We start from the raw sequence: 15,430 nt of genomic DNA, 5'->3' as shown, positions 1-15,430 counted from the left end.
GCAATGTTTATCAGTATATTATCAGGGGTTACCACAAACTTTTACACTAAAGCATTGGATTTTGTTTAAGAGTAAAGCTTCTGAAGTGTTAATCCATGTGTTGACTCTGCTTCTGTGTGTTTGTGTGTGTAAGCTCCAGCTTTAAGTTGTAACCTTCCAAATGAGAAGGGGTCGAGCTAAATATGAAAAGAATGCCTCTATATGTTTTGACAAAAGAAGAGAAAGATTAACACTTTGCTTTAAAAGTGCCGATTTGTGGATTGTTTTCTATGGATTTTCAGCACAAATTGTGTTGAAGCTAAAAGCTTGTTGAATGTCTGATTAAATACCTAAATGTCGAAATCATTTCAGTAATTCAGTCTTCAAAAGTCAAATGGTTTGATGAATGTGCAGAGTGCAGTTTAATATATTCTCAATGACACATAGATACACACTACAGGTTTGCACAGTACTATGTTGTTATTATATTATTATTGTTGTTATCATCATTTATATTATTACTAAGTAAAAGCAAATGTACGTCTGGCTGAAGTTCATTCAAACATTCATTCTAACAGTTCATCCACCAGTAACCAACGGATAACAGTCTGATAGTTTGTCTTTCTAACACAGTCATTGTTAGTACACACTGACTTCCTGTGGTGACTGCTGTTCGCTGAGGCATTTGCTGCAGACACAGTTGCTGCAGACAGACAGCCTCGCCTGCTCATGGTAATCTGCTAATACAAGAACAAATTTTCATATGAACTCAGTCACCCTGCACAGGAACTTATGACCAATACCAGGGTGCAAGTTTCAGACACGTTCACCGGGGCTTAGGATCTGACTAAGTGCTGTATTGGAAAAATTAACTAAGTGTGGTTGAAAACTATTTTGTAGTTGAGTGTAAGTTTTTGCAGCCCTGTCTAAAGACTTTTATGACCTGAGTTGTTTTATGGTCTGAACTGTTTATGACCTGAATACTGCCAGACCCTTTAGCCACTTATTTACCCTCCAAAGAACGGAATGTATGTCTGCTTATCTCCTTAGGAAACACATGTAAATCAGTTGTTTGTGTTTAGATTCCTCTCTCTAGCTGCGCCTACAGAACCAGTCTGGATTGGTTCAGAGAGACAGCCCTCAGTTCTCCTATATAAGATCCTTGTATTTGGCTGTTCTCCATCTTCACTCTGAGATCCTTGTGACTCTCTGTGTTGATCCTTTCTGCAGAAAGCCCCTATTAAAGTACACGTAGATAACTTTGGTGTTTCCAGCCTCTTGTATTTCCAGATTTCCATCACAGTGCATTGACAGCCTCAAATTTAGACTCGTATGACTGTGTTATTCCAGTGCTGCAAAAAACGAACACAGGAGAAAGCGGGTCTTCATATATTATGAAAATATTTTGTGAGAAAACAAAAATCTACCATAGGCTATATCTATTTACTGTACTGTGATGCTTCAGCTCGACAGGTTTGTAAACAGCTGAGACTGAAAAACAGAAAAATCGATTAACATACAGAGATTTGCCATTATTGAAATGTCGAACACCCATTCACTTAAATAAAGATTTATTTTAATCACAGTATTGGCTTTGTTTTAATGGAATTTGAGTGATTTTTTAAAGCTGTTTGTATGTTAACTGGTACATAACACATAGGTCTATTGAATGGAGGATAGTTTTGCTGAGACAAATGAAGCCTCGCCTCATTTTAATGAAAGATGTTTTTTTTCAATTTTATAATTAAGGAAGATGTTTGGATTATTTCTAACCTATCTTGAGCTGTCCATGATGTTAAAGTATAAGTTTAAGTTAAAGTCCAAAAATATCCCATTATATATGCAAATCAACTTGAATCCTTGATTTTTATTCTCTTTCATGTTATTGTTATTGTTGATATGGGGTAGGGTCCCATGTCAGCTGTTGAAATGCCCAAGACGAGATCAGCGTGAACTCACGATAAGTACCAGTACAAATGTACCAGTAGCATCACTAGTTCCGAGGGCATCGAGTTGTCACTGATAGAGAGCATGGAGCTTGTGAAGTGTGTGCGCATGCGAACATGAACACGGCTCCAGGCTGAGGATAACAGAGGACATTTATGCTAAAAAGATGGTGTAAATGCGATGTTTCGAGTCGAATTTGGACGTCTGGGCTGGTGGACACTTAGATGACACCACAGGAGCAGAACGGAGGCATTTTCTTTTTTTAAAGTTTAAAGAATTGGTCACCAGTTATTTCAATTGTATTGGATTTGGCTGCAACGTTGTTTACCCCTGAAATTCCAAAAGTCTTTTGTGGACTCAAACACTACATTTTGGGGGTGAACTATCTCTTTAATGCTGCCTACCTGTTGACCAATGTTAACTCAACAGCTGCTGGTATTTCGGTGATTCCTGATTCAATAAAACTGAAATAACTGTTCATTATTATTATAACATTTCTCTACAAGACAGCGAAAGAAAGGGAAGAATTACAGAAATTGTGTTTTTGCAGGACTTGTAACTGTGCAGCACTGTCGGTCATCCAGCCTGCAGGGGGCGATAGCAGCTCATGTCTGTGTAGAACTACATCATTTCCACCACAACAACAGGGGACAGGGACCAGGTGAATGAGCAACAACAACTTTCAGAAGCGTTTGGAGACATTTAAAAAAAAGACGCTCTTGGAGTTTCAGGATGAACACGACCCTGAGGCACTGGAAGGAGGCGGCCACGCTCATCTTAGCCGCAGGCCGCCGGCTCGCTCCGGCCGGTTTGACATCCAGGACCCCGGAGGCTCCAGGCTCCCCGCTGGCCAGCAGCTGTGGACGGTCACACCTGCCGCACACGTCCGCCTTCGACTACGACGTGTTGCTGCTGAAACGAAGCAGTAAAAGCGGATTCATGCCCAACGCGTACGTGTTTCCCGGCGGCAAGGTGGACTCCTCGGACTTCTCCGGCGAATGGCTCGACATCTTCAAGTCCTTCGGGGACTCTCCCAGCTTCGGTCTGAGAAGCGTCACCCAACCGGCGGAGAGCAGACCCCCGATGTTCGCCACGGACCGACTGAGCCTGGGCTCTCCTGTCCCGGGAGAGGTGGCCTTCAGGATCTGCGCCCTGAGGGAGACGTTCGAGGAGTGCGGGGTGCTGCTGGCTGTGTCCAAACAGGACGAGAAAGGCGTATTACTAAAAGGCACAGAGGCCACGAGGGCAACAAGTGAAGTGCACGGGTTGTGCAGCAGCAGCAGCGAACTGAGCAGGTGGAGGACTCTGGTGATGCAGAACTCCTCCAACTTCCTCAGGATGTGCAGGGAGCTGCAGCTGCTGCCCAACATCTGGGCTCTGCACGAATGGAGCAACTGGCTGACTCCTGTGGCCGGATACAGCGCCGCGAGGTTTGACACCGCTTTCTTCATCTGCTGCCTGCACGAGACCCCACAGACCCTGCAGGACGAGAGGGAGATCGTGCGCTGCCAGGTGATGCAGGATCACATGTTGCTTTACAGAGATCTGTTTCAAGAACAGGCTACTGTCAAATCAGGAAAAATGAAAAGAAATAATCAACTTAAGTCTATAGCACTTGTCAAAGTACATGGGAATAAAACAACAGATAACAAAACAATACAAAAAGAAACATAGCAAAATAGAATATAAAAAACCAAACAACATCCCTTAAAACCATCCTAAAGAAAATGTTTTGAGGAAATATCTGTGACGAGTAATCAGACATCCAGGTCATTGTATCTTCAGGACTTGTGCGTGTGCAAAGGCAACTGAACACAACCAGAAGTGAGACCAGTTGCCGATATAATAAGTCCTGAAGAAAACAAGTAAAGCAACTATGTAGTCATGTAGTAGTTAATAGTCAGTTATGTAGTTTTTGATATTCAAAAGCTCCTATAAAACCATCGTTTTTACCACAGGATCTAAAAGCATAGGTTTAGTGAATTGAAACAAATGGGTCTATGTAAATGATCACAAGCTTGAATTGAATTGATCAGCTCACAAAAGATGCTTAATTTCTTTTTTGTGTGTTGCTAACCAAAGAGACCGATAGAATTGGTTAGAGCCTGAATGATATGGATTTTCAGGGGCTAATTTCACAATATTTGCAGGAAATATAATTCTGATATATCTGCCAATATATGTATATCAAAAATGTATGATTCCCAATATGTCATTTCTTTGTCTATATGACAAATAAATGTAATTGAGGCTTTGATATTTTACAGTCTAACTATCAACTTGCTGGAAATAAAAAGAAAACACAAACAGATTTTTATTGGCTAACAGGTAAATCGGTCTGGCTCTAGTGTTAGTATCAATTCAGAGAAGTATTAAGTCAGTACATGATTGAGTATGTCTTTGAAATTAAAAGTAATACATTCATTTTCCCAAATTACTCAATCTTGCTTTGTGATCATGTGAGCACTTCCAACAAACTGCCCTGTTGCGATCATCTATACAGACAGTATGTGACAGCCTTTAGGGAATGAAATGGTTCACTGACTATGTAAGCTGAAGTACAAGGATGTGTTCAATACTTGAACAAATCATCGACAGATCCCAGAGAGCTCAGTGTGAACAAGCTTCCAGTTATAAAGTTCAACAGTGACTGTTCTGCTGCTGAAATTGAAGTTTAAAGATGGACTGTTTCAGTGGCTGTTATGAAATTTAAACATATCAAAACTCTTTGAGGGGTCAATTACAGTAGAGTTGTTCAGTGTTTGTTCCTAATTACAGCTGAACACAAATATGGACACCTAAGAATTGATTTCCATTTGACGCACTGAACTAAAACAGTCGTACAGTTATAAAACACAACCTGTTTTTCTGTGTGTCTCAGTGGTCCACGCCATCAGAAGTCCTGCAGAGCTACCAGGCACAGGAGGTTTGGATCCCCCCTCCACAGTTCTACGAGCTGAGCCGCATGTGTCGCTTCCCCTCGCTGAATGACCTCCACAACTTTTCCAGCCAACGTGCCACTAAGGGCTGCGAGCATTGGCTGCCCGTAGTTGTCCAAGAAGATGAACACCACATATCAGTGCTTCCAGGTACTTCAGTTGGTGTTGTTTTATTAATAATGAATAACTGTGAGGTTGTGTTATGAATCATAAGGTTATTAGGTATTAGTTTTATGAGATGGTCACTGGTTAGATTCATCTTTTGGGCTATTTTCTTACTTTGTATAACTCTCCTGGGCTCTCCTGTCTTTCTAGGTGACAAACTTTACCCATTGGACACTTCAGGAACGACTCAGGTGGAAACAAGCACAGACCCTCAGCTGGAGGAACCTCAGGACAATACTGCACTGCACCGTATGGTGATATTGAATCCATATTCTACAACTGTACAGATCACCATCAAACCCAAGTACAACCACCTGCTGCCAGTCATCAAGCCAACCTCGGCTCATGATGCTCAAAGTCAGCTTTGACTTGTGCTGACGCCCGTCTGTGCACAGTATAATGACAAGAAACTTTAATGAAACAAAACAGGTTTAATATTTTTATTGTTACGCTTTTTCATTTACACTGTCAACCTCAAGTGTTCCTAATTGTTGCATTAGATTGTAATGTGTTTCTTTTAATCTGGTTCTGTTGGTTTTTCCATCTCATTGATAAACGAAGAACCCCCTGTATGTCTTTCATTCGTCTGGTTTCACTGACCTGACCTGTACTTTGATCCTCGTTATCAAAAGACCTTAATATGATATGAGAAGAATTGATCAGTTGATTGATAACTGATTTTTGTGCCAAAGCAAAGGTAAGGGGAGAAGAGAAGTATTAAAGGGGACATAGCATGCAAATTCCACTTTGTTAGTGCTTCTACATGTTAATGTGGGTATCTGGCATGTCTACCAACCCAAAAACTCGGGGAAAAAAACACTCGCGCGTTTTGTTATAGTTCCTCTAAGTCAGAAACGTCATGCTTGAGCGACTCGATTGAGCTTCCTGGGTTTTGTGTCGTAACAGCACTGGAAGTCTCCCCACATGGCCTTGGCCCACCCCCACCTCATCCCCCGTCCCCCACACTTGCTACTCCGGTTTTACACCGGACGCAGCGAGGCTGCGAGGCAGCGCAGCGCCGTTCCCAGCCACGCAGCCGCCTGGCTGTTCACACGGGACGAGCATTTCTCCGCTGGTCAGCCCGCGATTCACTCACATGTGGCATTTGTCTGGATCGTTGGGACTGGGAGGCTGCAGCAGTTGCTCGGGCGCGACCGCCGCTCTCCCATGCGTGAGCTGGAATTTGTGTCAACTCCACACAGCCAGCAGTGTGGAAGACTTCGCAGTGTTCAGCACTACTGTAACACTGGCACAAACACACAGAGCCCCCACTGGTTACACCGGGTTTACACCGGACCGAATGCCGCTGCGAGCAGCAGCAGCGTCGTTCTCGCCGCAGCCGCCTGGCTGTTCACACAGGACGTGCATTTCTCCGCGCTGGTCAGCCCCATAGACTGTATATATAAGGTCAGCCCGCGATTCTGCTTTCTCCGCTTGTTGTTGTACCCGTTGAATATCGGGGTTCTGGGGTAAATGATGGTCTTCATAGCCCCCCCCACCTCTCTTTCTCTCTCTGTCTATCTGCTTGTGTGCTTGTAGTGGATGGGCAGAGGGGGACATTTAATTATGTGATTGGGAAAATTAAAACTCCAGGATAACAGAAGGGGAATACAAAGTATGGGATGCATATTTGATAATTTATATCATATAAAATATGTAATTTATATCGTTTAAAATCATGGGGGGAGAGGGGGGAGCTGGCTCATTAGCATTTAAAGGAACAGGCACTCAAAACAGGTCACTCTGTGGAGGGCTGTTTTAGACAGGATAAAAAGGGTGCTGTTTGAAATGATCCTTGTGGTATTTTGACCAAAGTATGTTACAGACATTTCATTAAGACCCCAAGGAACCATATCAACTTGTGGTAAAATGGGCATGGGCAATGTGCAATGAAGAAATTCCCTCTGCAATGTTCATCTATAAGTGTCAATCCTGTCATGATTAAAGTATCTTTGTTCAGTTAAAATGAAGCAATAAAATGTAGGCTGTATTCATCTAAGTAGGATAAACGCTCTCTGTTTTACAACCAGAGTGGGCACATGGGAAGTGCGGAACAGTGAAATGATTCCACTGATCTATAAAACGATCTATTGCCTTTTTTATTATTTATATGTCAGGATCTGGAGAGGGAGAGAAGTTCCAGGTTCTCTGATGGTCCAGCACAGAGAGCCTGACAGGGCAGGGAGGAGAAATATAAAGAAACAGATTGACACACAGTTTATATGCTTGTGTTTATGTGCCTTACTGTACACAGGACCTCTAATCTAAGGTTTTACCCAGATACTGATGGGTTTGTTCATAAAAAAAAATGTTTTTGTTTGATTAAAGGAGCTCAAACGTGACAGTCAGATCTCATGTTGTTGTTGTTGTTGTTATTGTTTTCTGTGTTGAAGCTGTGGTCGACCCCCCCCTATCGCCGTATCGTGAAATGTCAAGAGTGAAGTCTCACATGGATTTCACGTTGTTTTCTGGTCAGAATTGTTCTAACATTCCTTCTCGCTACAAAGAAAAAATGATTATGTAACGGTTTTATTCTGCCCAAATTTAGCTTGTAACCATAGAAACAGGTTGTCTACTAAATATCTGAAAAGGGTTTTAGAGACGACACCTGCAGCCCATAGGTGACGTGTTGGTGTGGTCCCTCTCAGTAAGAGTGCTCATGTCAGCGGTGGAGGCTCTGCAGGGCTTCACCCTCTCTCCTGTGGCTGTCTTCCCTGCTTACAGCTGGGCCCATGGCAAATTAATGACTCATAAGGAATAATCTCTGTCATATTGGTTGTACCCTGTGTATGCCATTCATAAATTGATTTATTATTGAACGCAAGTTCATTCATTATTCATTTGATTGTTTCACTAACATCTCAAACTGCTTTGGCGGATTTGTGATACATTTTATGATGGTTTGTTGATTACATGTGAAGGCTTGACAACTGTTCTTGTCTACTATCACACATCAAGATAAAAAATGTCACTTCAGTCGATAATTGTTATGATTAATGTCCCATTATTAATTATTTTAGGTTTAAAGGCTGATTTTTGCTCCTGAGTGAAGGTTGTGGTTTTAAACTCTTCATTAGCAGAGAATGACAAACACTTGACAACATTTTACAAATCTGAGGTCGATGAAGTGTGTTATACTTCTTCACTGTGTTTACACAATGCATAATCATATTTATATATATTGGACTTTTTTCATATTGATATAGATACAAATTGTGCTGCGATAATTATTTAAATATTTAGATAGTAAGATATTTAAATGTAGTTTCATAAGGGGAGTGTTGGGCCTTGGTAACTGTGTAAATGCAAACATAATACTTACACCATCACAGTTTTCAAATGTCCTCATAATCAGCTTTCTGTTTTCAGTATCTTGGCCTATGTTTGCTTCTTTAAACAATGTAGGTGGTATAATGTACACCCAATGTGTCTGTGTTGATCTTACGTGTTAAATCAAAAATGATTTGTCTCATGATAGTTAGTTATTTCAGTGGAAATCTATTGATTTGGGATTTGAGATAAAATCACTGTGACTAGCATGCTTTCAAACACATTTCTGTCAGTGTGAGAAAACATGCTGATGTTTTGTCTCGTGGCCGCTGTCCTCACACCGCATGTTCTTGTGTGGGTACGTGTGTGTGCGTGTGTGTGTGGGATGGTGGTGTCAGAGAGGGGGTGAGTTGAAATAACACTGCTCAATCTTCCAAGCTGTTTGCGCTGGAGAGTCCGTTGAGGGTTTCTATGGCAACCCACAGCCGTAGAAACCCACTAGCTTCATCCAGATGAGGTTATGATGCAGGGGTCTGTCTCTGTGTAGCGTGTGTGTGTGTGTGTGTGTGTGTGTGTGTGTGTGTGTGTGTACCCTCCCAGTGAACCAGTCTGCTTAGTTTATTATTTTACAGGTGACAGAGTGAAGCGAACACAAGGCTCTTAAATGCACAAGTGGAAATAAATTGCCTCCAAACACCTGCAGAGAAAGTGGATTTACTCACCTGTATAGGGTACATTTGTATACCTAATGAAGCACATACTCTGAAACTTTAATGCTGTGGCTATTTTAAGCAGTGGCTTGCATAACGGAGATTGCAACACAATCATTTCAGCAGGAAACAGTCTCAAAAGTTGCATTCATCTGGGATTGTTGCACGAGCAAAACGTGAGGGACACATTTTTTAAGTGCAGAGTTTCTGGAGGCTTTATCATCCACTATTTTAGTCTCTCACCCTCCTTTCTTCCCCATGCATGTTTATTTAATAGACTCTATATTTTTGGATCTCTGGAGATGACAATGTTAGTCTGTTGTGAACTTCAAGACGTCTCTGACTCTCTGTTAACGGAGGTTAATGCCCATGCGGGATGACACAACGGATAAACAAGTTGTCTGAAAGCCTTTTTGTGAATGGATGTGAGCATGACGTGCCACTGATTTTTCGTGCATCAAAGTCCTGCCAAAAAAAAAATTGCTCTCAGCTGTGTGACCTCAATGCTTTTAGGAGTCGAGTTAGCGTTTTCACAATGTTCCATTAATGGTTTTGAACCTCAAGTGGTCGAGGAGAGACAGACAGGAAGAGAGGAGATAAAACACAGCGGATAAAGACATTTCAGTGTATCTGCTGACCAAAGAAATATCACAAATGCTGCCCTTTTCTGCAGCTTGAATATTATTTAACAGTTTTATAAATATAGGAAAAATGTAATCGTGCTGCAGTGAATGCATTGCTCCCACAAGGAGTCAGGCCTGGCCTCGGAGGAGGAGGAGGAGGGCAGCCGTAATCAAATTCGATCCTGTGAGATTTCTGCCTACACAGCCTGTAACTAAGGCTGAATAGTTGTTAAATGCCAGGGGTGTACTTATCGTATACAATTATAAGCGAACCTCCTTAAGAATAGAGGAGGTGATCGTTAGAGTCGGTATATAGCTAATTTGATGTGCAGCTGTTGAGCCATATTACAACAGACTTTTCATTAGATATCACAACAGAGCAATAGTAATAAAAAATTATACTTTTATGAAATAATGATGATGACGAGTTGCTGATGTCTGTCAACAGCTGTGCTGTAGATGGTGATACACGTTATCCTGAGGTCACTCTGTGCTGCTGGTCTAACAGAACACAGACAGAATCCTTACAGATACAGGGGAAACAACATTTTTACCAACCGTAATTATTTTGACTGGATAATATAATTTTTCTTTATTACATTATTGTAGGAGCGTATTAGTTTTACTGTGAGAAATGGAAAAAAATGTCCTGAAAATGGCGCTGGATGAAAGAAAGTTAGAGAAATAAAGTGAAATGAAGTCAGGCTACAACCAAATGTACTCATCTGCCCATTGAAAGTGTATCTTGATTTTAGCCAGACGTTTCTCACAAATGGAAAAAATATGCATCCATCATCCATTGCACATCATTTTACGTTTCAATTTGTTGTTTTTTATTTCACGAAACCATCCAATGTTTGAGAAGTTAAATACCAAAAGCAGTCACACTCATCTCTTTATCTTTAGATGTTTTTGAGCTATCAGCCGGTCGTAGGTCTTTATTGGCAACTGATTGTAATTTCTAATTTAAAACTGTTAAGGTAATCCCAAACTGTTCTGTAGTAGCTCTTCATGACAACTACTCCAGCCCTCCTCTTCATGCCAGAGGCTTTGGAATTGGCAGCCTTCAGGCTTCACTCCACCTGTGTGCAATTCTTAGGATTACCTTCAAAGACTCTTACAACTAAAACCATTAGGGAGTTAAAGTGTTTGCTTTCCATTTTAAATCGAACACTATTTTGAACCTGGGGCTGGTTACGTCTATAATCCTCAGCTTAAAATATCCTGTGCACTTATCTGGCCTTGCATTCATTACAAACTGGGCTAAAACCATTAGCTCTAAGTCAAAATACATATTCCAAGAACTCGCTTGTAAAAAAGTATCATTCACTTCTTGCATTCATACAAAAAGAATGCTTTTGCGACTTTTTCCCGAAACTAAGAGAATGTTTTGAAGTGCATTTTAAACGATTTTATTATAATAAATATACTTAATTGTATGTACATTATCTGACAAAGCAGTAGACTGTATACAAACCCGTCTATTCACATGTTGTAATGTATACATTCAACACTGATTGCAACAGAAGAATAAACCCTGTGACGGAACATGAACAGGCTTACAGTGAACGGGTGCATTATTAAAAAGACTGTGGACGTCTCTCAGGTCCCTCATGTAGCACGTTGTGATTTGATGCAATGAAGTATAAGATGCAGGCCGACTACACATCTGGCTGTACTAAAGATCTCTGTGTTGTATTCAAACTGTGGAACAGTGCAGTGTTGTTTACATCCAAAGGTTAACTGTAACATTTGGCTCACTTAGTTTCTATAATTTCTCTGACTATAGGGTTCCCCCCTGCTTCTCTTTGCTTGAAAATAAAGTCATAAACTCAAAGCATCAATCAGCTGAACATCAAGGGGGGATACTTAACAGTAGGCTACATTTATGCTTGAGCTTTGCACTAATCCACTTGGATTACGTGTTGCTTGTATCATCCTGATGGCCAGACACTGTCACGTAATGGTATGTCTTCCCCGCACCCCCATTTCCTCCAAAAAGTAACCCTTGGCCCCTGAAAAGGACTTTTTTTTTTTTTTTATCTGTGCATCGTCCATTCTCCCAGAGTGACACACAATGGCTCTACTGTTCTACATTTTCATCTAGTGCAACTCCTCAAACTCCCCCGATTACATTCACAAATCCAGATTAATAACTTGTCCACATAAAAATGCTCGGTCCCTTTCATGTGGAGCTGCAGGCTCTTACACCCACTGCGACGCTCGCCCCGTGGGCAGCCTCGGCAGGGTGTCCGTCCATCGCCAGGGTGGGCTGTGGGCGCAGGACGGTTCAGGACATGTTGATGACCAGGTATCCTAGAACCGCGGCGACAATGACGATGATAAAGAATCCGACCACGGCGCAGATCGTGGCGATCCCAGCATCCCTGCTGCCGCCGCCGCCGTCCTCCTCTTTGGGCTCCTCCTCGCAGATGGAGATGACTCCCACGGAGGAATTCCCCAAGCTCATGTTGGATTTGAGCTCCGCGCCCGCCTCCTGCTTCGCCTCCACGGCCCACGGCGCCACCTGCACCTTCATCTCCATCTCCTCCATCATCTGGCTCACCTGGGTGATCTCGGAGCGCAGTTCCCGCAGGTCCGCCGTGTCGATGTTGCTGTCCGCCTCGTACTTCATGTTCTGCACGCTCATGGCCCGCGCCGCCACCGTGGTGGTGCTGCCGGTCATGCCCGTCTGGATGAGGTGCCGCGTCGGCACCTTGAGGGGGAAGTCCTGCCCTATCTCCAGGGACCTTTTCATGTCCACCTCCAGGAGCTCCATGCTGCTGGAGAACAGCACCCATAGGCGCTCGTACTCGGTCCGGTCCTCCTTGCTGATGGTCTTGTCTTTGAGCAGAGAGGTCAGTTTAGTCCTGTTGGCCACGGCCAGCTCCTGGGCCTTGTTGCGGGTCCTCTTCAGCTCCTCTCGCAGGTTCTGGGAGTCCGAGGTGCTTCCCAGGGCGATGACCAGATGCCTGTAGCAGGCGGTCACTTTGTTCAAAGCGTCCAGCATTGTTTTGCACTCCTCTTTCCCCATGGCTGATTGGAAAACTTATATCCTCGTCAGAATGGTGAAACAACAACCAGAGGAGGCTTGAGGAGAAATGGCGAGCTGTTAGTGCAGGGCTAACAGCGCTTTGGTCCTTAGTTTAGTTTCCACGGGAGCACATCCCCAGCTCTGCAAATCCCCTCAACGCACCAGTCAGAGCGAATTCCTCTCTATCCATGCTCTTTCCTGTCTGCGAGCAGCCACAGAGAGCGGCTTAAATTAATGCGTCCGTAAATGGCTTTAGGTACCTTTGCGCTTTCACCACTCGGGATCACACAGCGCCGGAGGACCTCTCCTGCAGGACGCATGCGAATGGATGCGAAACATCCAACCTCGCCTGTTTTTAGAATCCGAATAATGATCCCGATTCAGCCACAGGTGTGAAAACATCCGCCTAACTGCTGTTTGTGTGGAGCGAAACGGCGCCGTTCTCTCGTCCAGCAGCCCGTGGATGTTGGAGCGATGTTTTTGCGCGCCAGGAGAAAAATGGAGATCTTCAGTCAGAGTTTAAAAACAAGGGAGGGAGACCATCCTCCACGAGGAGCCAAGCGAGCCATTGTGATTTGGTTTGGGTTCCTGTGTGTGTGTTCGTGTGTGTGTGTGTGCGTGTGTTTGTGGGGGAGCTGTCCACTTCAGCACCCAATCGATGATGGTGTTTAAATACCAGCGAGCGCCATCTGTGGTCACATGCGCGCACAAAAACAGAGCCATTCATCGACAGGCGGAGAGGCAGGGCAGGGAAAAACACAGCCGCTCCGCTCCCATTGGTCCTGTCTCACAGTAAACGCACCCTGTCATTGGCTGGTCTATAAAGCTGGCAGGGCCTTGATGCCCATCAGCCGGTGATGTCAGATCACAAAGCCACTATCTGCCACTTTATCTGCCGTTTGTCAGCACGATCCCCGCCTGCCTTCCAGCCACAGTGCCGTGGTCGATGACTGACCAGATCTTAACCAGGCTGATGTGATTTTGAGATGCAGCTCTGCAGCGGGATCAAGGGGGTTTAAGAGCAGTTACAACTCTCCTCATTTTAACTCACTTGATTTTATTAATGGGGCAGACATTGGATAAGTTTCACATGTGTGCACAACTGACAACTCACATATTCATTTGTTCCCTGCACAGTTGATGGGGATTAAAGCAGAGAGGATGCCAGTTAGTTGCACACACCATCGACTGGGTAATGTGTTGTTTACCCAGCTCCTGCTGTGTTGAGAGGTGACAGGGAGATAAGGTGTGTGGTGTTTGCTCTGCTTTGCTCTTTTTGCATTATTGAAGCGAATGAGGCCTAATGATGCAGAGACTGCTGGGTAAAGCGTCAATGTATTGAATTGACTGGAGGTCAAAGGATCTGAGGGAAGGGGCTCAGTTATAAAGATTAATTTCTTTTATTACATTTCATTTCAGCTTGAAAAAAATAATCTGTTTCAATCACTAAAACATTATGACTAACTCCATAATCTTGTGTATGGTTACTTATGATAGCTTATAATTAAAACTCCACATTTTATAAGGTGAATGTAATCTCTGTATGTCCATTGTACTGTGAAGTGAACTCCACATTTGAACTGCAGCCAACGATGACAGTGATGTCAGACTAATATAGCAAGTATCTGGGCTGAGTCAGATGTTTTGTTAAGATCTCACTTCTTCTTTGAATATGTTTCCACAGCAACCGCTCACCTCTCGGCAAAGCACTCTTCAGTTATTCTCCACAAGGTATTCAATTACTGATGGTGTAGGAACTCAGCAGTCAGTGTGTTGTATTTTGCCTCACGTCTTAGCATCTGACAACAGACAAATTCCTGACAGGCAGTTGGATAGAGTTGAAAAACAAAGCGAATGACTAGATGTTTCCCAGGGGTCTTTTGAAAACTAGTGTCTTAATTGATTTCCAGTGAGGTTTGGAAATGATATGGTTTGAATTTCTACCCAATTTACATTTATTTAGCATTTATGAATGTGGTGTATATATGTGATGAGATATTTTTTACAAAAATAGAAAACTGCCACCGGTTGTTTTAATTCTTAATTTAGAGACGATCCATTCCAAATTTGGACTTAAATGTATTTTCAGTCTGGACTTGTGATGATATAAAGGCAGGGCTATATGACAGGACTTTATCGTACAGTTGTCCGTGGTGTCTGTTTGTCTGTGTTCCTGTAATAAGATTGCTAATAAACTGGTGTGATAGATTCCAGTGTCCGGGTGAGGCAGACATGATGTGTTGTGATTGCACTCAGAGTGAACCCATCATGGAAAAAAATGTTTCTGTTCCCCTGCAGAGGCTCACAATGGTTTTCTGCTACACTGAAAAGAATGACCTGACACTGTGACTGTGAAATTAAAAGATGTGAAATTCCTGGAAACTGTCAAGAAAATAGCTGCTAGGCCTTATCCAAATCGAGGCTGGTATTGGGCTATTTAAATACATTTGACTTTTACACAGTTAAATTTAAGATAAAGGTTTACCCAGCCAAACACTTTCTTTACTCTTTGCCCAAAAATGAAATCTTAAAATGTGCAAGACTCCGATCACACATCAAATAAGTTTGAATTCAAACAAAGGAGGAACTACAGTGCATTACACCACCAAGGACCAACAGTCCTCTTAAATTCATTCAAGCTGCCCCAGATTTCCCACACTCAGATATCAGGTCCTTAAATGAGCCTGATTGTTCTCATCAAGATCCATGAATTATTCTCTGGGAAGATTCACTGGGTTCTTCCTTGGTTCACATCCCATCCTT

General features: G+C 42.9%; 2 protein-coding genes across 2 annotated transcripts; one reads left to right on the top strand and one right to left on the bottom strand.

Moving 5' to 3' along the window:
- Positions 1-2,532: 2,532 nt before the first annotated feature.
- nudt19 (nudix (nucleoside diphosphate linked moiety X)-type motif 19) lies at positions 2,533-5,606 on the top strand. The gene is made up of 3 exons (XM_035164244.1): positions 2,533-3,438; positions 4,808-5,015; positions 5,181-5,606. Exons 1-3 carry the CDS (start codon positions 2,659-2,661, stop codon positions 5,396-5,398), a joined length of 1,206 nt encoding a protein of 401 aa, XP_035020135.1. The 5' UTR covers positions 2,533-2,658; the 3' UTR covers positions 5,399-5,606.
- Positions 5,607-10,019: 4,413 nt separating this feature from the next.
- On the bottom strand, positions 10,020-13,361 carry si:ch73-167i17.6 (regulator of G-protein signaling 9-binding protein). The gene has a single exon (XM_035157788.2). The coding sequence runs from the start codon at positions 12,665-12,667 to the stop codon at positions 11,924-11,926; it is 744 nt and encodes a 247-aa protein (XP_035013679.1). The 5' UTR covers positions 12,668-13,361; the 3' UTR covers positions 10,020-11,923.
- Positions 13,362-15,430: the final 2,069 nt, after the last annotated feature.

This window comes from Hippoglossus stenolepis, chromosome 1 (assembly GCF_022539355.2).
Source record: "Hippoglossus stenolepis isolate QCI-W04-F060 chromosome 1, HSTE1.2, whole genome shotgun sequence".
NCBI lineage: Eukaryota > Metazoa > Chordata > Actinopteri > Pleuronectiformes > Pleuronectidae > Hippoglossus > Hippoglossus stenolepis.
This window is presented reverse-complemented; position numbering and strand designations above follow the sequence as displayed.

Coding starts and splice junctions, on each gene's coding strand:
- nudt19 (XM_035164244.1), top strand. CDS start 2,659: ATGAACACGACCCTGAGGCACTGGAAGGAGGCGGCCACGCTCATCTTA. Junction 3,439..4,807: donor GGGAGATCGTGCGCTGCCAG/GTGATGCAGGAT, acceptor TGTGTGTCTCAG/TGGTCCACGCCATCAGAAGT. Junction 5,016..5,180: donor CCACATATCAGTGCTTCCAG/GTACTTCAGTTG, acceptor CTGTCTTTCTAG/GTGACAAACTTTACCCATTG.
- si:ch73-167i17.6 (XM_035157788.2), bottom strand. CDS start 12,667: ATGGGGAAAGAGGAGTGCAAAACAATGCTGGACGCTTTGAACAAAGTG.